Source organism: Podarcis liolepis, assembly GCF_965112155.1.
Source record: "Podarcis liolepis genome assembly, chromosome: Z".
Taxonomy (NCBI): Eukaryota; Metazoa; Chordata; class Lepidosauria; order Squamata; family Lacertidae; genus Podarcis; species Podarcis liolepis.
In genome coordinates, this window is record NC_139570.1 from 17339655 (window position 1) to 17366630 (window position 26976).

The window sequence follows — 26976 nt, forward strand, 5'->3', positions numbered from 1 at the left end:
AGAAAGAAAGAAAGTGGGGGGGGGGATCAAACACACCTCCTGGATATTTTTAAAAACATCACTTGTCTTTTTGAGGTTTTCAAAAGCACACAGAGACATTTGCGCACTACATAGCATCACGGCAGCCGCTTGAAGCAAACAAAGACTCGCTAATTAGAGAAGTGACCTGTGGACACAGGTCTTGCTTGCTGTAAATCTTGAGAAACAGTGATGAGATACAGTGACCTCCCAAGGAGAAAACAGGCTTTGCCAAGATTTTTGTGCAAAATAAGCCTTCCAACAAGATGAGCTGTGCTACTTACAATGATTTAATTACTAAATGCCGAGTGAGAAAGCAAACTAGCAGTACAGTCAGCCATTCGCCTCCTATTTCTGCTCCTACCCACCCTAGAAGGTAGGATCTAGATCAGGAGGAAAGCCACATTTAGTTGATTACTCAAAAGGGTAGGAATGGCTGTGAGTCAGTGGTAGAGCACCTGTTTTGCATGCAGCCAGTCCCAGGTTTAATCCCCTGCATCTCTGGGAGAGACTCCAAAGTCCAACAGTAAGTGGGACACTCTACTGAAGATGAGTTCCTAGCTCTGAGCCTGGTGCTAGTTGTTAAAGGTCCATCAAACCAGAGTCTGGCAGGCAGGAGCCTTCTGTATCAGATCCCACAGAACCAGAGTGGACCTAGGACCCTCACAGTCCCCTTCCCATGTGCCCAGGGAGTCTCTCACACTACATCATCAGTCCAACTTCACAGAGAGCATACCAGACAGGAGGCATGGAGCACAAGGTAAGTGCCCTTCTTAAGGCCAGAGGGTCGAAGGGACCCTAGTTCTCCAAAAAGGGCGGAGAGCACAGGGAAAAGAGGACTGGAAGCAGATCCTGGAATGGCCTCCGTTCTCTTCCATCCCCTGTCAGAGCGAAGTTGTGCATTGGAATCTCTGCTTCGTGCTGAAACAGCCAACCTGGCCTTGCTCTGTGAGACCAGAGCATTAGACTGGGCAAGGCTCTGAGTGCAGAAGCAGAAGCCAGGAAATTGTATCTGCAAGCCAAGCTAGAGAAGCCATGTTTTACATGCACTTCATAGATTTAAACTTTTCCTTCCAGCTTGAATGATCCATTCTTAAGATAACATCTGTTTCAACAACACAGTACACTGAAAAATGTCTGTTCAGAAGGGACAAGGACAGGGTGGTAAACACTATAAAACAGCATTACTCATCCCCAATCCCCTTCCAATTATTCTCATGATAATTGCCTGGCATTCTACTCACTTGGCCCCTCCTAAGCTTTTATAAATGGCACCGTTTGTTGTTGTTTTTCAGTGTCTCCATGCCAGACACAAGTTGATTTCCACAAACTGAGCATATTAGAGGAAGCACACTCACTCAAGTTGCAGTACGCAAACAAACAAAAAATGTGATTAGAGAAGACACTTTTGACATTTTTTTAAAAAAAAAAGACAGGCACAGAATGGGAGGACAAGCTGCGGGAGCGGGAGGGAGAGCTGACAAGCACGGAAAAGACAAACAAGCAAATGCACGGAGGTTGATCTTGCTTCCAACCACATAACATTTCCGTAGCTCGCAAATAACTGCTAACTTTGGCAGGCCCAGTGAGATAATGGGAAGAAGGGAGATTGTGGAGCATTCCCTAAATGAAAATGCCATTCGCTCAGTGGTACCATAGCTCAGTGGTACAGCATCTGCAAGCGGAAGATCCCGGGTTCAAACCCCAGCATTTTTAGATTCTGCGTCTAAAGCTCTGCAGAGCTGCTGCCAAACGGTGTGGACAATACTGAACTAGATGAACCAGTGGTCTGGCTCAGAATAAGGCAGCTTTCCTATGGTCCTATGCTGAGAAAGACAGGCAGAAATTTCGTAAGCAAGAAAGCACCTCATCCACAGAGGTCATGGGTGAATAGCTGGGGAAATAATGGGATTTTAAAAGATTTGGTGAGCCATGCCGATGACATGCTCAACGTCCCAACAGCAAGGAGCCATTCCAGTTTGGTGAAACACTGAAGGGATATTCTAAAGAGTCCCAAACACCATTATCAACAAGGTAAGGCCTTGAAACAACCTTGCGAATAAACCTACAGCAGTTCTTATTGGTTTGCTTGCCTGCATAAGTGTGTAAGAAACTGCCTTATACCAAGTCAGGCCATTAGTTCTCCCTAGTTCCCTCTTGTCTACACTGGCAGGCAGCTGCTCTCCAGTCTTTCAGGGCTTTGTTCCACACAGATGCTTCCTGGGGTGAATAGCATCTTGGTGGTTAGGGACAAGCAAATCAGTCAATTTCCCCCTTTTCCGGTCTTAAATTCAATTCTCCACATTTCCACATCAGGCTGAGAAAAATTATCAGCATTTTGCTGTGAATTTCTCTTCCTGTACACTTCTTTGTGTGCAAATTCACTCAACGTACACATTTTTGCAAAGCTACTTTGACCAAAATAGTGTGCTTTTGTGCACTGCTTTTACTAATATATGAATTTTTATGTGCGCTTTATACACCGGTACATGCGCTGTCGTACACATTGCTTGACTGGAGAACTGCATTGCAAAATTTGGAGAAGTGCATGTTTCAAAGGATGGCTGGGGTTTGGTTCACATATTATTTCCAAGAACGCAGACCTGGCAGAATCAACTTTAAATGTGAACTAATCTGAATTCCCACCCCCACCTCACCCCATCCCTATAGGTAGGGGGAAGGAGCCACTGGAACCAGAGAATTAGAAGAAAAATCATCCTTCCCAGTGAGCAATGCCATGTTCCTGATTCTGCTCACACACCTATATCAGCTTCTCCACCCAGACACAGACACACACAACTGCTGTTTAAAACACACATACGCATTCAGTGCAGGCACACATTTAATGTATTGCCGGTTTGGCCTTACAGAGCCCATACCAGAAGCCAATCCATTCTCTCCACGCTACGTAAAAACATCTATGCCTTTGTTTATTCTGTTGAACACTTTGACTGGCGGTCTGCGGAGAACAGAGAATTCATCTAAATTCAAATGTGAACAATGCAGTACCCTTTAATTTATTGCTCTTAATTATCACAACTCACCTTTAAATTTTAATTAAAGGTGCAATCAATTTTTGTTGATTCATTTTTATTAGGCTTTTACAATGGTCGTGTTACAAATTGGATCAACGTGGTGGAAAAGGTCCTCTCTCCCCCCCGCCCCCCATTCAAAGGAACTTAATGAAATCTTCCTGAGAATTGAAATCTCGGGTTTTGACAGTCTGAAGGCAGTCCCTTAGTCCAATTAACACCACTGAGTACCTCTGTTATACCTTGTGGTTATGAACATAGGAAGCTGTCTTATCCAACTCAGACTACTGAGCTCAGTGTTCCCTACACTGGCTGGCAGCAGCTGCCCAGGGTCTCAGATAGGATGATTCCCAGCCCTATATAGAGATGCTGGAGTTGTTTCTCCCCTCAAGGCTCATACCAGTTACAAATGGATTACTAGGACAGCAAATTCTTCCTCCTTCAGTGCAATGGTCCCAGGCCGAATTGGGCACAGTCACAGCTGCATTTATCATTTCAAATAAGAGAAGAAAAGAAGATCAAGAAATTCAGCAACTGATCTTCTGTCATCACATCTTATTTAGCTTTCAGATAACTAAGTTTTTAAAAAACAAGAAGAAGAAACACAGGTGCAGTCATTCTAGGAGGCTGCCTAAATGAAAGAGATGGGAAGCAAGACATTTTTTCCCCATCAGCTGTGTTGAAAGGCCAGCACCATCATGCACTTCCTGCCCCTTACTATTCACGTTCCAACTGATGATTATGCAAACTCGTATAATAATCAGCACTTCAAATTGTTTTCCTCTTCCTTCCCAGTTCCTTTTTCCTTTTGTGTTGTGACTTTCAAACTGCAAGCCTGTGGGCACCGACTGTCTTGTTTTAACCAAGTGGCTCTGGGCACAGTATTCTGCTTCCTTGGGTTTCCAGCTCCCTTTTATTATTATTATTATTTTTCAGAATCAAGTCTCTAGCCTGTATGAATGAGAAGGCATACCCTTTGAAAGGCTGTAGGAAATGCCCGGCATAATCTCAGAAGCCGGAGAGGAGCCTTGATAAGATTTATTTGGCATTGGCAGAAGGAGGAACTGCAGTGCGCTGCATAGGTATGACTACTGGGGAGAAACTGGAGAAAATAAGAACAAGTAGAGAGAGAAAAATCTGAATTTGTTTCGTTTGCATAATTTATTCTGGCCACAGAATCCCAGTTTTCTTCAGCGCAGAATTTGGGGTTATAGTTAGGGAGAATTGAGGGTATTTCCCTGTAAGGGCCAATGACAGATACCCCATCTATACTTGCACTGACATTCTTAGCATCTGAAATTCTACTCCATTCAAAGGAAGAAGGGGAGGGTGGGAAAGGTCTGTTTTGCAGAGCAGGAAGCAATCTTTACAAACATCTAATCCTCGGGGACTTTTTTATTTCAAGATTCTTAACTGTTAAAATAAAAAGGAGCCTAGAGATTTAAAAAGACCAGCCCGGTCTCAATTCAATCCCAAGCCTTTCTCCTGCTATAAAGACAGATAGCTGTTATTTTATTTTTTTTTCCCCTCTCTCCCCTTTTCTTTTCTTTATAGACACCCACTCGCTACTCAGACACAAAACATCTAACGCTAAGTGGCATATAAAGCTTACCATGTTTACCCTTGTATCGTATCTCACATCAAACAATGTTTTGCCTTCGCGTCATGGCAATAAGGGGAAAGTCACACGTTCAACGGGAACATTAGGAAAATCTTCCTGACACTCAGATCTATAAGTCTGTTGTTCAACAGCCTCCCCAGGGAAGCTGCAATGCTCGGCTGCTACAGTCGTTTAAAACAAGAACGGACAGAGTCCTAGAAAATACACTGTGGGGAGACTGGCTGGATGAACCCAAACTGCTCTCCCTTTCTCACTCATTCTTTCTCTGTCTCTCCCCCTTATCCTTAGCTGTTCTAGTTCTATTAGCTGAATTCTAGCTGGGAAGTGGTGGTAATTACAAAAACCATCTCCACCTGGCGGGCCTCGTAATGATCTGCTTTGTAAACAGATAATTGCTAATGAACAATAATCATTATTATTAATGAGATAAAGTGCTGCGATTCAGGTGAAAGGCAGTTCTCCACCATATCAGATGCATGGAAAAGGGGAAGCGAGACCCAGGCAGGAAGGGCTGTGATTTGGAAACATTGGTGCGACACACAGGTACTGTATATGCTTGCCACTCCGAAGGCTGCATCGAGGCAGTACTTCATTCCATTTCACAAATGCATCCCCGCATTCGGCATTTTGCATGATCTTTCGCACAACATAAAAGACACTTCCGGGAATCTAGCAGAATCCAATGGAATTTTAGTGCTCGTTTTTGTGTTAACCGAATCCAGTGAAAATCTGTGGTCTAAACCACTGAGCCTAGGGCTTCCTAATCGGAAGGTCGGCGGTTCGAATCCCCGCGACAGGGTGAGCTCCCGTTGCTCGGTCCCTGCTCCTGCCAACCTAGCAGTTTGAAAGCATGTCAAAGTGCAAGTAGATAAATAGGTACCACTCCAGTGGGAAGGTAAACGGCGTTTCCGTGCGCTGCTCTGGCTCACCAGAAGTGGCTTAGTCATGCTGGCTACATGACCCGGAAAAACTGTCCGCGTACAAATGCTGGCTCCCTCGACCAGTAGAGCGAGATGAGCACCGCAACCCCAGAGTCATTCACGACTGGACTTAATGGTCAGGGGTCCTTTAGCTTTAACCTGGAAAATCCCAGGAGTTCTGCACCACCTTTTTCTCGCCATTTTCATGTGTCATGCTATATGATGAAATCTGGGACTGTATTTTGGCATGAAGTTCTTTCCTGACATTTTCCATGGGTGAAACAGATGTGCACATGCACATACGGAGTGGTGGCATGTCCACTGACGCCTGCTGTTGTGTCACACCATGCCCACTGGTGTGAATGAAACTTAGCACGACAGCCCCATAGCACAGCAAGCAATGCAGCGTCAAGGCAATGCTGCAAACCAGGTCAGATGCACTAGCATTGTAACTAGGAAAAGCAACACAATAATCCCCACGTCTAAATTTTCAGAACTAGAGACTAGACCAGGGCCCAGGAATCTTTTCCAACCCAAAGGTCACATTCCCTTGTAGTGGGCGGAGCAAGAGGCAAAAGTGGGTGGAGCAACAGATGAGATTCTTACCTTTGTGCAGTAGGCAACACTGCACCCACCCAAAAATCTGAAGTTCCTACAAGCAAACACCCCTGGCTGTCCAGGCAAGCAAAAGGTGTTATACTACTCAAGGACACCAGCCAGCCACGCAAGGGCACTTGAGGAGGGCACAGAGCAGCAGAGGGCAAGAGGTGTGGCCTGGGGAGAAGGGAAGAAGCCTACACCAAAAGAGACCAGAACCAGTGACTTCAATAATCTTAGAGACTAGGGTGGAATCTACACACATACAAAAAAAAATGCTGTGAATATACTTTTTTTTAAAAAAAGTTTTGAAAAATATATTGAATTTGGCATAGCTCCCTGTCGCCATCTAGTGTCACATTTGTACACTGAACTTTGCAACACATTTAAAATGTTTTATTTGCAGCTATGTAGCTGAGTCCTGGGGGACGCAGGTGGCGCTGGGGGTTAAACCACAGAGCCTAGGACTTGCCGATCAGAAGGTCGGCAGTTCGAATCCCTGCAACGGGGTGAGCTCCTGTTATTCGGTCCCAGCTCCTGCAACCTAGAAGTTCGAAAGCATGTCAAAGTGCAAGTAGATAAATAGGTACCACTCCGGTGGGAAGGTAAACGGCGTTTCCGTGCGCTGCTCTGGTTCGCCAGAAGCGGCTTAGTCATGCTGGCCACATGACCCGGAAGCTGTACGCCAGCTCCCTCGGCCAATAAAGCGAGATGAGTGCCGCAACCCCAGAGTCGGCCACGACTGGACCGAATGGTCAGGGGTCCCTTTACCTTTAGCTGAGTCCTAGAATCCAGGAGATGCCATTTTATGTTACTTTTGACAGCATTCATGCAAACAGTTACTTGAACATGCTTAAAACCCCAATGAGAGTGACCACTTCCCAGTGTTATCAATCAATTACAGATTTTGAATCAATTTGGGAATCAACTTCTGGTTTTTAAACAACTCAGGATGTTGTCCTAAACATGCTAGCATGTGCAAAGCATGTCATCTACACGTTCAAGAGACTCGCGCAATCCCACTCTGCCTGGTCTATGCCACAACAGGCTGCAGGCAGATGAAGTCACACCTCTAAATGCTCTCCCATGGAAGAAGAAGAAGAGAAAGGTCCCTGTGCCAATGGAAAAGTTGTATGTATAAGAGAAAGCTGGCTTAGAACTCTTCTCACAACGTTATAATTTGCAAAGGTGCAGGGAGCATTTTTCACAGAAAATCACAAATACATTTAATTGTGTGCTCCCAAGAACATGTTGACGTCTGGCATACAGGCCAAATACAATTGTGCTGTGTGACCCTGCTGCATACGCAGGTCATCTCTAAATGATCCAAACCCTGTTAAAACTGAAGGGACACACTTCCAAGGAAAAATAGTTGGATTGGATGTTGAATCCATTAGATTTACACATCGCAAAACCACTCAGTATTAGTGGTAGTGCCTTGAAGTTCTGCAGTTAGAACACACACATAAGCTTCTCCTGTTCTATTTATACACAGTTCGGTTTTCCTCTTCTTAATCCCACCTGAAGGATTCTGTGCAACTCAAAAGCTTGCTGTGTTTTTTGCCCAATACAGTTGTGAAGTATATATAATCTGAATCCAGGACTGACACAACAACTAATATAACAGCAACCGATATTATTCACAGGTCAATGCCATTCATGTGTAGTTGGAAAAACCACATTATGGTTTTCATATCAACACCGGCAGCGAAACGGAGCTTTAATTCTCTGGAACGGTGCTATATTACATCTGCTGTACTCTGTTAATTGCATTTTAGACACTCCCTCACTCCCAGCAGCTACAGGCTGTTGCACTCACTATTGGCTCTGGGCATTTGTGCAATGATGCAGAAGTTGCCTTGGCACCAACTCGGAGTAGGTAACCTTGAAAAGGCCAAGACTGTGCGAGTTTGGAGCTTTCTAGGGTGGAACTTGGCACAACATAATCGAAACAGAGAAAGCTATGGAAAATGTAGGGAAAGGGGCAGAAATCTCAACTCAGCATGAGCACTCAGTGCCTCCTTTCATCTCGGCTGTTCTTCAAACACTCCTGTACAGGTGTGGGTGGTGATATCTTCCCATGTTGCTGGGGAATGAGTTCGAGGGGGCCTCCAGCAAAGTGCCCAGTGGTGGACTCATTCCTATCTCCCATCCCATCTCTGCCCACTCGGTTTCCTCGTCAACTACTCCCCACCCCAGTCATGGGCATCCCCAGATGCTACAGAGCCATATTAAAATGAGTATTATTTTCAAGGTATTGTAGGAGAATCACAAAGGTAAGCGACTTCCCACCACAGCAGTCAGATAACCCTATAGAAAGGCACATAGACAGAGTGGCAAATCCAGGGGGCCCTGGCAGTTGCCCATGGGTGCCAGGAGAAATACTGGCTGGCATAAAACCCCCTAATGATTCCAACCCAGTTCAGGTGAGATTTCAACCAAAACCCCTCAACTTACTCTGTTGGTGAGCCTAACCATATCTACCCAGAAGTAAGTCCTATTGAATTCAATGGGGCTTGCTGTCACGCAAGAAGGGTCAGGACAACAGCCTTAAACTGGTTTGATCATCCTCCCCACTGTCCTGGGAGCACTGGGAACTGGGGCTTTTCTGAAGAGCCCAGGGATCCTTAACAGAATTCTCAGAACTGCTCATCAAACTATGATCTGGTCCAGCACTGGAAAACCATGACACTTAAGCCGGTAGAAAGCAGGCAAAAAGTACGCACTGCAGATAATTCTCTTACAGTGCAGTCCTAACCATGCTCACTCGGGAGAACATTATATTGAAGCTTACTCCCAAGTAAGTGGAGTTGGTTCCTATGCCCCTCTGCTATGCTAGCTCTATAACCACGCAACAGTGCTTACTTTAACGCTGCTTACTTTAACGCTCAGATGAGCATGCTCACACCTGCCTTTTAATACCAGTCTACTCCCACATTAACTTCAACTGAGAGACCACCTCAGTGGGGATTAAACTACTGCTGTTCCTCTTTGTTTTGCAGACCCACCAAGCAGAAAAACAGCAATTATCACAAATTGCATTAAGTAATGAAGGATAGAGGACATTGCTTTTTGAAAAAAAGGACATTCTACCCTACCGTTTCTGCCCAGGAGTATTACACTTGACGCCGATGCCACTACTACCATCACCACCTCCTGTGTTTTTAACAGTTGCATGCCCAGCTACCTCCACCACCCGTTGCTTGAAACAACAAGAAGGGAGAGTAATGCTCTTGCATTCAAGTCCTGCTTATGGGCTTCCTTCAGGCATCTGGTTGGCCACTGCGAGAGCAGAACACTGGAGTAAATGGGCTCCTGGCGTGATCCATCAGGGCTCTTATTGTGGTCTTATTTATATGCCGCAGTTCCCAAAACAAAGACGCAGAGCTGGGGGGAAATTCATAAGCCAGAGGAAATAGTGGGGAAAGTAATGGCAACAGGTACTGCGGAATGATTGCCAGGGAGGAGAAGGTAGTTCTTAGGGGGAGAGGTGAGGAAAGAACCAAGCAGAAAGGGACACATTTTCCCCTCTCCCTCTGAAGTAGGTGCACAAACAGCTTATGGACATAGAAAATGCCTCACACTGACTCTGGCCGCTGGTTCATCCAGCTCATTGCAGTCCACACTGGCTGATTATGACTGTCTAGGATTCCAGACAGGGGACCTTTCAGCCCAACCTGGACATGCCAGGGATAGCATCTGAGACTTTCTGCATGCAGAGCAGATGCTCTATCACCAAGCTTCTTAGACCCCATGGTTACAGAACCTCCCTGCTAAGAACACAGAAAGTTACCTTGAACCATGTCTGACCACTAGTCCATCAAGCTCAGCGCTGACTTGCAGCAGCTCTCCAGGATTTCAGATGGGGCATTTCCAGCCCCTCCCTGGAGATGCCAGGGATTGAACCCGGGACCTTCTGCATGTTAACCAGATGCCCCACCACCTAGTTACATCCCTTCCCACCAACCTGGGTTCCAAACCTTCCTGATCATTCCGGAACATAACACCTATGTGGGACAGGTGGGAGCTTTCTAAGAGCCCGTCACAGCCTGCAGTTGAGGTCTACTGCCATCTTACCTGAGGGACTGTGCACACCTAGCCACAGAAAGAGAGACAAAGGAGGGAAGAAAAGATCTACAGGAAATTCATAGCTGTTGGGTTTTGTTTTTTAAAAAAGGTAAAACCTTGTTGATTTATCCCGGTGTTTATCTGGATGCTTTAATCTCCATCTCCAATCCATATGCAAACAAACCTGTGGTCACATATGCAACTAGCGAAAGCATAAAAGCTCTGTTGGAGCGGAGGGATGGAAAACAGCATTCCTCTCAAGGTATCAGCGCTGTTTCTCCTAAGCCTCCCAGGGAACAGAAAACAGCCGCAGAGGATGGTGCCCATTGGGACAGGCAGGGCAGGAGGCCAACAGTAGGTGGAGCCAGAGCTGATGACAGGCAGAGCCAATTCATTCTAGCTTTGTTCCCATTTTCTGCCTGAGTTCTACAAAGGCAACTGTGGGAAGCTGGCAGCCAATGCCACCCCTAGGGTTGTATGTGAGGAAGAAGGCAAGCAGCTGGGAGTGGGGTGGCTGAGGGCAGGCTGGGGTTGGCGGGGCAGTGCCCCATTTGCCCTGACAGATGCTGGAAAGCAACATGCTACTTTGGCTCTTCTAGAAATAGATCTAACCACAAAGCATGGTTTGTAAATGTCCCCCTTGCAGTGCAGACCCCGAGAAAGATATGTGTGTTGTGTTGTAGTAAAAGGTAAAGGGACCCCTGACCATTAGGTCCAGTCGTGGCTGACTCTGGGGTTGCGGCGCTCATCTCGCTTTATTGGCTGAGGGAGCCGGCATACAGCTTCCAGGTCATGTGGCCAGCATGACTAAGCCACTTCTGGTGAGCCAGAGCAGCGCATGGAAACACCAATTACCTTCCCGCCATAGCAGTACCTATTTATCTACTTGCACTTTGACGTGCTTTTGAACTGCTAGGTTGGCAGGAGCAGGGACCAAACAATGGGAGCTCACCCCGTCGCAGGGATTCGAACCGCCGACCTTCTGATCAGCAAGTCCTAGGCTCTGTGGTTTAACACACAGCGCCACCCTGTGTTGTAGTAGTGCTCTTCAAATCATATCAGGGCAACTTTTTATATGGTGGTGGTGATGGTACCCACCCTTCACCAGCAGGTCCTAGGCAGGAAACAAACAATTCAAAATGCAGTATTAAAAAACAACTAAATCAGTCACAGCCATAGGGTGGGTCTTCAAAACATGCATCTCAGCCATCAATAGCAAGGGCAAAGAAGCGTGTCCCTTGCATTTGCAAAAAGCTGCGTAGAGAAGGTGTCAGACTCCCATCAGTCCCAACCAGAATGGCCAATGGTTGGGAATGATGGCAGCCGCAGTCCAACAACATATGGAGGGCACTGTATTTGCTGCTCCTGTTCCATGCAAAATATTAAGACAAAAGAACTTTGTCTTCTTTGGCAGCTGGTTCTCCTAAATACACACATTCCCTCTCATCTTTTCTTTAAACTCCCCAAAAAATAATGATGGTTACCACCAGGGCAACCCCCCATAGTGCCACTGGGGCAACCAGTCAGCAGAGTGAACAAATCCAGGCCATCCTAGCAGAGTGAGTGCTACAGCATCCCATGACACTCCCTGCCCTAACCTGGAAAATCCTAGAACTGTAGAGTTGGAAGAGACCTTGAGAATCATCTAGTCTAACACCCTGCAATGCAGGAAAGTAAGGTAATGTCCAAGGGCTAATCTGTTAATCCCAATGGACTACAAGACCAGCAACCTAGCAACTTGCAGCTGCTGGGAGAGCTTGGCTTTCTTTCTGTGCTGAGACAGACTGCCTGACACCTGGCCTGACTTCGGCCTGCACCTGCATGCAATCCATCTGCCTCTGATATATCAGATGTCCAGAGCCTGAATCACTGGTCTGATATACCTGGTGCCAGGAGGCTGAACAATTGGGGGGGGAAATGGCCTATGCAAGTTAGGTTTGCATAGGTTGATTTGCATTGGAAAAATTTTCTGTTGCCTTAGGGAGTGCTCTAATTTAGCACATCTATTTTATTTACTAAACAAAGCTAAAAATGTTTGAAACTGCAAAGCCTGCCTAATATGCCCCATGCCTGAATTAAAGGATTTATGGCCACATTCACACCATAAAGCACTTTGATACTACATTAAACAGGCATGGCATCTCACAACGATTCCTGAGATTTGTTAAGGTGCTGAGGATTATGAGACCTCTATGCCCCTCATGCCTAGTGTTCCCTAGGAAGGGGGATTTATTATTAAACTACTTTGGGAATTGTAGCTCTGTGAGGGGAACAGGGGTCTCCTGGCAACTCTCAGCAGCCTTATCAAACTCCAGCTCCCAGAATTCCTTGGGGGAAGCCATGACTGTTTAAGGGCTGACAGGCCAACAGCAGAAAAATCAGACATGTTGACCTTCAAAAGTACTACAGCTTCCATCATCCCTGACTGGTGGGAATTGTGGTCCCAACAATATCTTGAAGTCACCACATGGGCAGCCCTTGGTCAACAGCATTTGCTCCATCCCCTGACTCAACCTCATGTGAGCCAAAACACAGGCAAGGGGCTCCTTGGACAACAACAGAAGCTTTGTCAGAGACCTGTCTTTAGGTATCTATGTGGAGGAGACAGCAGTTAAAGGGCATCAAGGGGAGTGATTTTGCTGCTGTTGGTGCCAGAGTGAAGGGGTGAAAGAACTACTGTATCTGTCTTTACAGAGGAATTATGCAAGGACCAAGATTTGTGTCGTCAGTGTAGTGGGACCAACTCTATGGAACTTCCTCCCACTAGAAATCAGGCAGACATTGCCTGTGATAAATCTCTGGATTGGGCTCATCACCCCCCAAAAACTAAAGTCATCATCAGTGTACCTGTTTACAAAGAAGTAAATCCATAGTCACCTGCATTTACCAAAAAAGACAAAAAACAAAGAGCGGAGCGGAGCAGGTCATAAATATTTCAACAGCTTCTCAGCTTTGTTATTCTGTTTAAAGCAGGAAACATGACAAAACCTTTGATTGTTTTACTTAATACCAAATAATAATTCAAAGAGCAACAAACCAGCGTTAGTCAAGGATGCCCAACAGAAGGGTTGTGAGCACAAATCCATGTGCATTTCCTTCTCCTAGCAGCGAAGAAAATGGCTTATCTCATGATAAAAGTTTCACTGTTTCACAGCATGTGGGTGTTTTCTCCCCTCCCAAGAAGGGGGGAAGCAAGGAAAATAATAATAAAGCATTTCATCGTTCAAATATAAAAAGGACAGATGTAGGAAAATCACCCTCGGGGAAATTGGCTTCATTTCACTGAAATCCGCAACGGCTTTCATACTTTTCTTCCTTTTTTATGTGATGTGTTAGAGACACCTGATACACCAATGGTGACTGGTCCATTATTCCACCACCCTCAGTCTACTAACAGCTAGCCCTCACTTGCCTGCCTCCTTACCTACAACCAGTCAAGGGTGTAGCAGCACAACCTGTCAGCTCCCCCCCCCCTTAGTCTCAGTGTAAGATCCAGCAGGGAAGAAGATGGGGGTCACAACTACCATTAGCTGGATCTGCTTGTCATTGACTGCTCGGGCTCCCTGCCTTCCTCCCCACCAGTACCAATGGACACCAGCCGCCAATGACGTAATCATCATGGTGGAACATAGGGAGCTGCCTGATTCAAGAGAGGACCATTTCTCCACCCAGCCCAGAGTTTTCTACTCTGACTGGCAGCAGCTGTCCAGGACCCTCAGGCAGAAGAGCATCTCTCCGATTCTCTCCTGTCTGATCATTTTAAGTGGAGGTGCCACAGATTGAACCGGGAGCCTGCTACATACAAATCTGTGTGATCCACCAGCTAGAGCAGTGGTCCTTCCATCTGGAAGCAAGCCATTATATAATGGGAAAGCTCCCTCTGCTGCTCAACAGGGCACAGCAAGAACCAAGAGCTGGAGATTGTAGAAACAGGCTTCATAATAATAATATTATTATTTATACCCCACCCAGTTCATCGGGAGAAGAAACTTCCTAATGCAAAGAACTGCCTCAGGAAGTGATAGGTTCTCCTATGCTGAAAGAGCATTCAAATGGCCAGGCAGCCATTTGCCAGGGGTGATTTGAGCTGCAGCCTGCATTGCAGGCCCTAGGAACATAAGAAGCTCATCTAGTCCAGCATCCTGTTAACACTTTGGCCAGCCCTTGGGGAAGCCCATGGGCAGGATGTGAGCCCAAGAGTACTATCCTCTCCTGTGGTTTCCAACAACTGGCATTCAGAAGCACTACTGCCCCTTGGAGGCAGAACACAGCTATCAGGACCAGTAGCCACTGGTAGCTTTATCTTCCGCAAATTTATCTAGCCCTCTTTGAAAGCCACCCAAGTTGGTGGTTGTCACTGCTCCTTGTGGGAGCAAATGCCACTGCTTAACTACGCGATGTGAGAATAAGTTTCCTTTGTCATTTCAGAATCTTCCGTTATTCAGCTTCAACTGGAAGTTGTCCTCAAGTTTACATCGAGCAAGGGACTAGGCTGATGACCTTCATCATGCCCCTTCCGACTTTGTGATTTGAAAAAGCTCTGCCCGTTCCGTCAAGTAGTGCTGATGCTCACCTAAGTAACCCTGTAATCAAACCACGAGGCTCTTGAATTTCATTTGGATTTTATAATACCTTATTTATAGCAGCTTTAAGTGTTGAAATTCGCATCCCAACTCTTCCCCAGGTGTTTGAGACACTGCACATGTAGTCACATCCTTTAATAATAATAATAATTTATACCCCGCCCATCTGGCTGGGTTTCCCCAGACATGCTATGTGGGTAGCACCATGGCTCCGTGGCAGAGCATCTGCTTTGAAGGCAGAAGGTCCCCAATTCAGTCTCCAGGTAAGACTGGGAGAGACACCTGCAAGAAACCCTGGAAAGCTACGGCTGCCAGTCAGTGTGGACAATACCAAACTAGATGAAGCAATGTCCTCAGTAGAAGGCAGCTTGCTATGCTCCTGTGTGAGATAGGCCAGCCTGAAAGAGCATGATTGGCCTGGGGTCATCCAAGGCTGAGAAAGGACTCAAACCCAGGACTCCTGAGTAATACAGTCCAACCACTATACAGGTGATTCACATTTTGCCTGAGAGTTTGGTTCTGGGGGTCCACACATATAAACAAAAATGTGTAGAATCAGGAACCACTGGAACTGGGCCACATACAAGAAGGCTGCTTACTCAACTTTGGAAAGGAGGTGTGAGGGCATCCCATAGCCCTCTTGCCACCTTCCCAAAGCCTGCTGAGCACATGCCTAGCTTTGAAATGGTGGTACAAGGGCTGGCCAGCTTCCCAGAGCCTGCTGCCTTCTTAAAGCCCAGTTCCACCTTACCAAAAACTGCTGAGAGCTTGCCTGGCTTTTGGAAGGCAGCACAAGTGTTCTGGTCTAAGAGCTCTAGCACAGTCCCAAAACCCTCCCACCATCTTCCCAAACCCTGTGGAGCACTTGCTTGGCTTTGGGAAGGCAGCACTTCCCAAAGTCCAATGAGTGCAAAGCCTCACGAGTGTGAGAACTTTGCCCGCATCCAAGAGCCTTTCTGCCAGCTTTCCCAATGCCCGCTAAGTGCTTGCCCCATTTTGGAAAGGAGGTCCAAAAGCTCTAGTTGCCTGGCTTTGAAATGGCAGCATGGGAGCTCATGCCAGAGCCCTCCTGCTGACCTCCCAAAACCCAGTGAGTGCTTGCAGCTGGCAAGTGCAGGAGCTCTGGCAAGACCAGGAGTGGTTGACTTCCCATAGTCCAGTAAGTGCTTGGCTATGGCAAAAGGGTTCTGGCATTGTCCAAGAGTCTCTGGACCACCCAATTTGGTACCGCCTCCCCAAACTCTGCAGAGTGCTTGCCTGGCTTTTGGAATGCAATGCTTCCCCAAGCCCGGAGAATGCAAAGCCCCATGAGCGTGAGAACTCTGGCAGCACCAAATGCCTTTCTGCCACCCTCCAAAGCCCGCTAAATATTTGCCTGGCTTTGAAATGGTGGGGCGAGGGCTCTGGCCGTGTCCCTGAGCCCTCCCAAAATCAAAGCCCGGGGAGCACAGTCGCATCCTTCACAAAGCCCAGATCCGCCTTCCCAAACCCTACTGAGCACTAGCGTGGCTTTGGGAGGGTGGCACCAGGGTGGCACCAGGGTTCCTGCAGTGTCCAACAGCAGTCGTGGACTTCAAGCTCTCAAATTTCAGCAGCGCCCTGTGCAATGCTTCTCATGCTCTGTTCTACTGCATTGTTGAGGCACCTCCTGCAGTGTGGCATAAGTGCAGGCAAACCCAAAGTGTGTCATCCCAAAACTGCCTCTGCCATGAGACCTCCCGCTGCCTTTCCAAAGCCTGGGTAGAGTGAGAGCTCAAGGTGCTTGCTGGGGAAGAAGGTGTAATGTCCCAGAGCCCTCCCCAAAGTCTGGTTTAACCTTCCCAAAATCTGCTTGCCTGCATTTGGCAAGGCCGTGAGGGCTCTGGCAGTAGGGCGTGTTGAGTTTTTAGCTTTCAAATTCCAAATATGAGAGATGCTGAAAATGACTTGGGAATTCAAGACATTTTGGTTAAATTAATACAAATTAGTTCTGTCTGGTAAGTAACACATTTGTAAGATTGCACAGAAATCATTAAAAATTATTGCCAAGTATTTGTGGTTACGATACATATTAATATTATTCCCACCTATTATTATTATTTCACATTATCTGACATTTTCAGAAGGTAAAATTAAAATCCTTTGGTTTTCTGAAAGCAGTTTGTGTGCTCCTCCATTAAATGTAGACTGATCAAGGCTAATGCTTTCCAATCACAAAAACAATGGCTGATTTGAATTCATCACACCCCAAAAACTTATTTTTAAGACCCTTCACTAAATTTTTTTGCAAAAGTTGAGTTTTGCCCCCTAAAATGGCATGCCTTACTCTGGCAGTGCCCATGCACCCTTCTGCTCCCTTCTCAAAACCCAGTGCCAACTTTACAAAGGCCATGCTTGTGTTGCCTTGGGAAGACAGCTTGAGGGCTCGAGTACCTAGCACCCCAGAGTCCTCTCACCACCTTCCCAAAGCCTGTGCTGCCTTCTCAAAACCCGCTGAGTGCTTGCTCAGCTTTGGGAAGGAGTCGCTCCCACTGCCTTCTGAAAACTCTGGCAGTTTCCCATCAGTGGTGGACCTTGCGCAAAACTGCAATTGCATAAGTTAAATAAGCGTAAGATGCGAGTTACTTGCACCATCCGGCTCAAATCAATCAAAGGATGTTTACTTGAGTAACCATGTTTCTTGCACAGCCCAGACAGTGCCTTTTAGCTCAGAGCTAAATCCCATTTAGTTCATCAAGGTTTTTCCCAAGCCAGTATGCTCAGGATTGCAACCTTAATCAGTTAACAGGATGAATTTCTGATCAAATCTCAATAAACTTACAGTTCAGAAGCCTGAATTCGTGAAAGAAAACAGAGATAGCTTAACATGTCCAAACAGAAGCAATCGCCCACCATTGGGCTGTTTGAAGGGAGGGTGTCCCCCACTTAGATATTTTCCCTAAGTTTTTTGGTTTTGTATGTTTTTTTACTTCTGCAAACCTTGGGGTTCTCCCCCCCCCCAGCCCAAGTTTGTCTTTCCATTTATAAAAATTAAAATAAAAGGCAGTGGAGCAATGGACTTATTTTTAAACCCATGCTTCTTATGTTGAGACACTTCTCCTTTACCATGCATTTGTAACTAACATAGTCAGAATTAACATCCTGTTCATAAACAGAGTCAGAGGATGAGGACAGGACGATGATGTCACTAGCAGGGACAGCCATGTTTCATGAAGACGGAAGAAAGGAAGAGAAGCCCGAAGAAAATCCATGCCTATCTGCATCTTACGTGGTGACATCTGGCCACCAACTATACAATATCAATATGCAATATCAACATTCTATCGCTACTTAAATTAAGAAAGCTCAATCTGCATTCACAACCTGTGCTAAATGCTCTTGTTTAAATTGCAGGGTGACACCTGAAAAGATCCAGATCAGCCACAGTAAGACAATGATGATGGGTCACATAAAAAACCCCAAACTATAAAGCCTAAATTAATTCTTTAGACATTATTTTTACATGCACACATGCACATTGTTGGGTCAACATAATGTAGGGGTGGGAAGCCCGTGGAACCGTGGCTGCTGCTGGACTACAACTCCCATCAGTCCAGATTATTCCTGGGACGGATGGGAGCTGGTGTCCAACAATATCCGGGCGGCCATTGGTTCTCCAACCCTGGTTTAATGGAAGGAACCAATGCCAACAGCTCCACTTAGACAAGTACAGTGATACCTTGGTTTGCATACGTTTTGGTTTGAATATGTTTTGGATTACAAACACAGCAAACCCAGAAGTGCGTGTCCCAGTTTGCAACCTTTTTTTTTTATTACAACTCATGTTTTTTTTATTACGAACAAAAAAAATTTGGAGGCCCCATTGGTGAAAGCATGCCTTGTGTTACAACCTGTTTTGGTTCACAAACGGACCTCCAGAACAGATTATGGTTGTAAACCAAGGTACCACTGTAGTCCTAAAGTATGTCATAGAGTGAGAACCTAAGGACTACTTTCTGCGTCAGATCAAGGACCTCTGAGTCTTCAGGTGTCCTGGGAAGCCCACAATAATGGCATGGAGCCAACAGGACTCCCTTGTTATCCATCCCCAAGAGCTATTACTCAAGTGATCTATGAGGACCATGAATGTGGAAGTCCTGTATTGCCATCAGGACCACTAGCCACCATTGGCAGACTTCCTCGTCCTCCATGAATATGTCAAAACATTTCTTAAAGCCATCTAAACCTAGGTCCAGCTAACCCAGCATTCAACTTCCAACCAAAGTCAAGACACATGATGCTGGGCATTCACAAGCAGACCATGAAGGCAATGCCCCCCATCCCTTATGAGGGAAAGCTCAACATTTCTCAAGTCCCGCCTCCTCCACACTCACCTCCGGAAGTGGCATCCCATTGATGATGAGATCTGGCTGCTGAGGGCTCTGGCCGGTGAAGGTGTGGTGGTAGATATGGTTGGACCCCGTGTTCCTGTTGTTTTGGTTTTCTACGTTGAGGAAAGTGCTTTCAGATCGGCGGCAACCCAGAGGCAAGGTCTGCTGGTGGTAGTCAAAGTAGTTGAGAGATGACGTGAGGGAGGAGCAACTCACAACGTTCATTTTATCGGTCTCCTCTACATCCCGTGGCACCAGGCGGATGTCATTCTTGCTGATTTTTTTCTTCTTGTTCGATTTCTTTTGGTGCCCATAGGAGTACTCTGCAATTCTGCAGGACACAAGAAAGCAAAGTGAGTATCTTACTTCATCCTCAAAAAAAGACTGTATACTAGTCAACAGAGAATCCCAAAGGACTGGTTGCCCATCCACCTGCAGGGTCATCGACTTGGCTCTTGTGATAACGGAGGGTCTTTATTTTTTCACAGGCATAAAGTTTGTTGGTCAGACACATAAAGACAACAAGTGAGGAATAAGGACACACACACAAAAAGTTCCCTTGGCTTTGTCTGCTGCTTAGAATTGTTGATATCTAGTTACCAGAGATATAGTTCAGCCTGCAGAAAAGGGAAGAAAATAATTTATGTAAAAATCCATGAAGTGAAAAGTGAATGCATTTCCATTGGTAATAAGGATCTGAAAAGTTATTTAAACGGATTAATATAAAACGTGAAAAGCAGGGAGAGAGAAAAAAACCAGCAGAGAAAGGAGCAGTTCTATTTGCAGTTCCCAAAAGCAATAAACCTGACACAAACATTTTGCCCGACCTCCCCTGTAGGTGTGTTGTAAAACTATCAAATGCAAACTTGTGAACAGCCACTTGTCTGGTCACCTGCGGTGAGTAAAACAGTGGCCACAAAGTCGGGTGACCTTTTAAAGCAGTTTGGTGGGCCAGTAAGCATTTCTGTGGGCAAGTCGTTTTTGTGAACTTGTGGACCAGGATGCAACATCCGTCTTGAAAATGTTATTGCATCTGTAGACTGCCTTTTCTTTTCAGTTTCGTTTCTCCTCATCGCATCTGGCCAGTCAGAACCTTTCCCTCAATGCCAGCTCTTTCCTGCTCCCTTCAAACTTAACATTCCTGTTGGCTACTGTTTTTGTTTTGTTTGTTTTTTGGCAGACAAAGGTGTTGCGCTTCAGAAGGAGAAAATTATCTTTTTGACCTTCAATCGGTTTACAGAATGTAGGTCTGCTTTGTCTCTTGTACACAAGGAAAGAAGGTAAAGAGTGGGGGAGACAGAGGAGTGGAGTTATCAGTAAACAAGGACCAGAAAAATAATTAAAAACATGACCGCATTCAGCGTTATCTCAGTAAGTCTAGATTGAAGTAACCGTAGCTTGGTATTACCGTTGGGGACTGTGTATCGTTATCAGTGCCACACAGATGTAGATATGCAGAGAAGATGCCAGGCACTGCAGTCTTCCGAAAGAAATCAGTTCAACTTTAAGCAAGGCCTGAAAATACTTGTTTCCAAAAGTGGGGTCCACTTAACTTTCAAAATTGCCTGGCTTGAAAATCCAGGAACTGTAATGATGAAACCACAAGAGGAAGTAACCTGAGAGGATCTTTCCACCTTACATAAGGATGTTGCTTATATTCTTACTTAATTGATAGCAGGGGAGTTTGACCAGGGTGGCGAACGACACTAAGCCAGAAAAAGTATCTTTACCTCTCATCACATGCATCGAGTGAAAGAGCACTTTTTATTAAACTCCCCTGGCACATTTGTGTTTATATAGCTTCACTGAAATATAGGACACTTTAAAGAGCAATGCAACCCAGGATGGAAGGGAGGAAAGAAGGAAGGAAGGAAAGTTTGCCTGTTCCCAAGGTATTATCATGTAAATTTCCTGATAGTAGTGGAAAGATATCAAAAGAAAGGGACATATAGTTCTGCATACCGAGTCAGACCAGTGGGCCAGCTATCTCAGGATGAGCTATTCTGCTTGGCAGCAGCTTTTTAATATGTCATGCAAAGAGAAGTCTTTTCCCCATCACCTGCTACCTGAAATCGCTTGACTGGGGATACCAAGGATTAAACCTCAGGCCTTTTACATGTTGCAAAAGCTTCCATTCTACCACTGAACTAAAGAATCCTCCCCCAGAGGCAAGGTTAATGGATTACTGAGAGAACAGTGGACTGGAAAAGGAAAGGGTAATAGGAGATGAATGTCAGAAGATGTTGATTTTTAAAAAAAAAAGGAGTGGAAGAGAGAGATAGGAATCCAAATTGAACACACTGGAGGTCTGAAAATCAGACACAGCAGGCTGATGTGCAGCCATCAGAACGGAGCCAGTGGGACTAAAGAACCCTGCCCAGCTCCTGACACTCGTCATCTCCTTCCACCCCTCCCTCCGCTCTTTTCCACAGAAAATATACGTTGCACCAAGAATGCTTCTCTCCATTCACTTTCAAAGCTCTTCTGGTGTGGCTGTATAAAGAGCTGGTTTGTTCCTCACTCCGGTCAATAAATGTTCCTCCCAGTGTACATCTCTATACATTTTCGAAAACCCCAGGTGTGGGGGAAGAGATCCAGACACATAAAAATGCCTTAACTGTGTTTGCCTAAATCTTTCAAGTTTGAAAATGCAGAATCTAAAATTTTGCCTACACGCATTTGTTCTGCTGTCTTATTGGAGGGTGGTGATGGTGCAGTTTCCTCCTATTGACCAATGATTTAATTAACACACACTTCATTAATCCCTGAGCCATCACACTAAACCAACTGGTTATACAGAAGTGCAAATCTGTTAGTGGCGTTGACACAACTGTAAATTCTTTTTTTCCTGCTTATGTTCAGTGCCTGCCCTTGCTTAATGGACCGAGATGGAAAAGAAATTCAGCATATTAGCTCTCATTTAAAAGCCAAGTAGCTCCCTAGAAGAGTACATCTAATGGTTTTATTTTTGCAGCTGATTTTCCCTATGTGCACACACTAACACACATGTACACACACAGGTATGTATGCATCTGTGTGTGCGCAGACACAAAACCCTGGTGCCCATTGTAAAAAGGAATGAAAGAGAAACTCCAAGCTCTCAGTCATTATATCGGTATAAATAAAACTTTAAAAGGCTGCACATTCTCCCAGATTCTCCAAATTGCCTGAGGCATTTGTATGTTTCAATAGAGAGGGCAAAATTAATTTCCATCCCTTCCATCAGAAATGACTTAGGACTGAAGGAAGGGAGAAGTCACGGCTATTTCGCTCGTAACAGGATTAAACCATTTATGAGCCGCCGCAGCTGCTCCTTTATGGCGCCCAATTGATATTCATGTGCGGTTAGCGTTTGTCTACTAACTTGTGCAACACAGAGAATAGCAAGAGACAGACAATAATCGCCTGGCTGTTACATATTCAGGGGACTTCAATCCACATCTTAAGCTTTCAAATACAGCCGGGAGGGGGGGGGGTTCATGCAGAGCCCCGCATCTCGGACTTAAAAAGATCACCGAACAAAAGTGTAACAAAAATAAGACAGCATTATTTTAAGTGTCAGGAAAGAGCTATGGACAACCTTTTGACTTAGCAATCAATTGGGCTTAAAGTTGTGGGGGTTTTTTTGCCGGGGTGATGAGTAGAACAGATGGCTTAGCTGTTGTTTTCTCTTTGCAAAACCTGCAGCGCTATTTCCTAGTGTAAGGAAGCACTCGCCTTCCCTCTCTCTCTCTCTCTTTCTCAAAAAGACAATTTTTAAAAAGGCTTCCGTGGTACATTTCTAGCTGAACCTTCCTTTCTTTCATCTCCTGTTCTGCCAGCTCCCTGTTCCTTACCTCCCAGAGAAAACAAGTGCCGCTCTAAAAAGCACCCACAGTGACCTCATCTGGTGGGGACAGGCTATTGACAGGGTTGAAGAGGCCCTTAGAAAGCAATGTCCACCCGTGGCAACTGCCGTGTGAGTATGGGTTTATTCATCACTACAGCACCTACTCCCAAACTTCCCCCATGGAGAATCACTCCAGTGATTCTCAAAAAAAACCACCCCCTAACAAAACACCCCAGCAATTTGTCACATCCAAGCCTGAACAGAGCTCCATAGAAGCATATATCCACACCTACATGCCAAAAGGTAGCTGCAACCCTTCCCTTGTTCTTTTTCTTGTACTAACATTTTATGTACTTGCGGGAGGGAATGTGTGTGGGACTTCTACACACACACACACTTTCCAAAGATAGGCGAGGTACAGATTTAAGACTGATCCCTGCTGGCCTGTTTTAGATTAAGGATAATTTGTGCCAAGCCATCGTATTAGATCCACTTCACTAACTGGGATTTGGGTGGGTGTGTGAACACATTTTTTTAAAAAAAGTCGGCCAGGAATTGGCCGTGGGTATTTTATGTGGAGCGACTTGATGCCTTCCTTTTGTTTGCAGTCAATTTTATTTTGTTTTAAATGGCACGCTATAAAGGCCAGGCACTAAATTCTTTTTTTTTTTCCTGGTACCAAGAAACAGACAGACTTTACCTGCAATTGTAGGTCCTGATTTCTTTGTTATCCCGTTTGCACTTTACTGCTACAAAGATCATGGTGACAAACAGAATGGCAGCAATGGAACCCAGGGCGATAATAAAAATCAGGGACAGGTTAACAGATCCTATGGATTCCTGGGCATCCAAGGATGGAGAAAGATATATCAAAATCAAGGCAGAAGCTGAAAGAGATGTTTTCCCATGGTCGTGGGCGACCACAATCAGCTCATAGGCAGTCTTTGAATTTTCCCCAAATGCTCTGGTGGTTCTTATTTCACCATTGACCTGGTCTATCTCGAAAAATCCTCTATCTCCTTCTGCCATCTCATAGGAAAGTCTGCCATTCTCCCCTTCATCATAATCATCTGCTTTGACCACCGTCACCAAGTAGCCAACCCCAGCATTCCTGGGGATGTAAACTTCTGCAGTCCCATTGACTAGAGTAGGAGCGGTTATCACAGGGGTGTTGTCATTGACATCCAGGACAATAACTCGGATAGTGGCATTGCTTTGCAAGGAGGGGTTGCCTCCGTCTTTGGCCAAGACCTTGAACTCAAAAGACTTGGTTTGCTCGTGGTTGAAGGATCTCAAGGCATATATGTCTCCTGAGTTTGGGTTGATGGAGACATAGGTGAAGACAGGCATGTCCCTGACTTGGGATGGCACAATCTGATAGGAGACGCTGCCGTTAAGGCCTAGATCAGGATCCCTTGCAGAAACTGAAAGGAGGTAGGCCCCAGGGGTGTTGTTCTCCTGCACAATGACCTGGTAGTAAGGTTTGGAGAAATGAGGGTGGTTGTCATTCTCATCTGTGATCTTGACAGTGAAGGATTTGGTGGCCTGCAAAGTTGGGATCCCATTGTCCTTAGCCTGGATGGTGAGGTTGTACTGGTCCCTCTGCTCCCTGTCCAAACGCCCATCCACCAGGATAGTGGAGAAGCTCTCGTACTCTTGCAGGCGGAAGGGCACACTGCCCAACAGTTTACACTGCACCCGGCCATTGGCACCAGAGTCCCGGTCAGATACTCTCACCAAGGCAATAACGTAGCCTGGAGGCGCATTCTCACTGACCTCAACCAACTCGCTGTTGACAGAGAGCAAGTTAATGAGAGGGGGGTTGTCGTTAGCATCCTGCACAGTGACAGTCACCTTGCAATGCGCAGGGATGGAACTGGGGCCAAGATCTTTGGCCTGCACATCCAGTTCGTAGGCATGGCCTTCCTCATAGTCAATTGCACCACTGACCGTGATCAGGCCCGTCTGGGGGTTGATTTGAAAGAGGTCCCTGGCCTTCTCAGACACAAAGCTGTGAATGGAATACAACACTTGCCCATTGGTGCCCTCATCAGGGTCTGTGGCATTGAGGCGGATGACAGGCGTGCCAGGGGGAGCGTTCTCTGGCACGCTCACTGTGTAGGCGGGCTCCTCAAAGAGAGGGTTGTTGTCATTTGAGTCAAGGACCCTGATGTTCAACTCCACAGTGCCAAAGTTGGGTGGGTCACCCCCATCCAAAGCTGTGATCATGTAACTGTAATGAGACTGAGTCTCACGATCCAGGCTCTTCTCGACCACCAGCTCAGCAAAGCGGGAACCATCTCCACGCACCTTGGTCTCCAAGCCGAAGAGGTCATTGGGCGTGATCTCATAGCTCTGCACCCCAAAGCTGCCCGAGTCCGGATCGTAGGCACTCTCCAATGGTACCCTGGTCCCCGGGCTGGCAGCCTCAGAGATCTCCAGTGCGATTTGGTCTGTGGGGAAGCTGGGCGCGTTGTCGTTTAGGTCTTTGATCTCCAGCTTGATCACACAGATCTCCATGGAGCTGGACATGACCTCCAATGAGATCACGCACTTTAGACTCTGCCTGCAAAGTAGGTCCCGGTCAATCTTCTGTTTGGTGACCAGTAACCCTGAGCCTGGGTTGATGTCCACCAGGTGTGGTGCAGAGTTGGAGACCACGCGGAAAGCGGTGGGCTGCCGGGGATCCAGCACAAAGCCTGCGTCTCGGGCATCTTTGGCGATGTTGGCGATGACGGTGCCGGCTCTCTGCTCCTCCTCCACTGAGTACTTCAGGTTGATCAGGGCTCCAGCCCGAGTCCACAAGAGAAGGAGCAGCAAACGGAGCAGTGGGCACAGAATATCCATAGCTCACGGCTCAGTGCACCCACTGCCGCCGCCTCCTCCCCTTCCCTCTTGTTGCCTGTTGATTTTGCGGCTGGAGGAGAGAGGGAGGGATTTGGGCTTACTAGTTTGGGGTTTGTTTCAGCGATAGATAGAAAGAAAGGAGTGAATCAGAAGGAGAGGCAGGGGAGCTGGACAGGGTGGGTGGCTGGGGGTTAATCAGGAGAAGGAAGGGGAGACTTCGGATGTGGTTACTTTAAGAGCTAATTGCTTTTTGCTTCCCTGCCACAAATCTTTCAGCCTCAGTCCCTAGAATAAGCAACACCACCTAAAGAGGGGAGAGAAACACTGAATCCTTATCTTCCACTCAGCCAGGTCAAGGAGAGTTCTAAGTTACAGCACAGCTATATTCAATTTTTTTTTGGGGGGGGGGAATCACAGACACACACACATCCTAAGTGCAGTCTGTATATTGGAGAGGCGCCTCAATTTACTTGCACCTGGCATGCGCAAATCTCTTTCTCTTCTTGCCCCCCTTTCCTTCACTTCCACTCCCTTCCCCCCCAAAAATTGTACAGACCTTTATGCAAAACGCGGACCCTCTGGGGGAGCCTCCGCTTGGCGAAGGTGTTCAGATATCCGGAGATTATTATTTTAGAAAAATGACAGTAATAAAGAGCGGCTGAAATCGGGGTGTAGAGAGGGAGGCTAGGCGGAAAGTAAGGCTAGGGCATGCGGAGGAGGGGCCGTAAGGAAAGGGCCACTAGCAGAGGCAAAAATCCGTGTCCGGTCATGTCACACGAGCGAAACTGGCCCTGGGTGGGAAAGGAAGATCGGGCGGATGGGGTGGCCTGGGAGGCGCGGGTGGGGAAAGGAGTCAGCTCGGCAAAATCAGAAGGCAGAGAGAGCGTCTTCTTAGAGAACTGCCGCCGAAGCACCTCCGTGCACTAGATGAGAAAGCGGAGGCAATGTCATCCCCAAATTACAGGCTAAACTAAAGGGGGGGAGAGAGAGGAAACACAGGCAAGGGGGGGGAGGGCACCCTGGATCACAGTACCCACCTCCTCACCTCGGTGTGCAAAACGAGGAACTGCTGGTGGATGGTATTCCGTGGTTTAAACGGGGGTGGGGTAGAA

The 26976-nt window shown here is 46.4% G+C and overlaps 1 protein-coding gene across 2 annotated transcripts in view; it reads right to left on the reverse strand.

Moving 5' to 3' along the window:
* PCDH19 (protocadherin 19) overlaps positions 1-26894 on the reverse strand; it is a 140191-nt gene extending 113297 nt beyond the window's left edge. For both annotated transcript variants that reach the window (XM_083484628.1, XM_083484627.1), the window contains exons 1-2: positions 23718-26894; positions 19192-19519 (exon numbers count right to left, since the gene is read on the reverse strand). In XM_083484628.1, the coding sequence (XP_083340754.1) occupies positions 19192-19519; positions 23718-25864 (2475 nt within the window). In that variant the 5' untranslated portion in view covers positions 25865-26894. The remainder of the gene's footprint in view (positions 1-19191; positions 19520-23717) is intronic.
* Between the last annotated feature and the right edge of the window lie 82 nt (positions 26895-26976).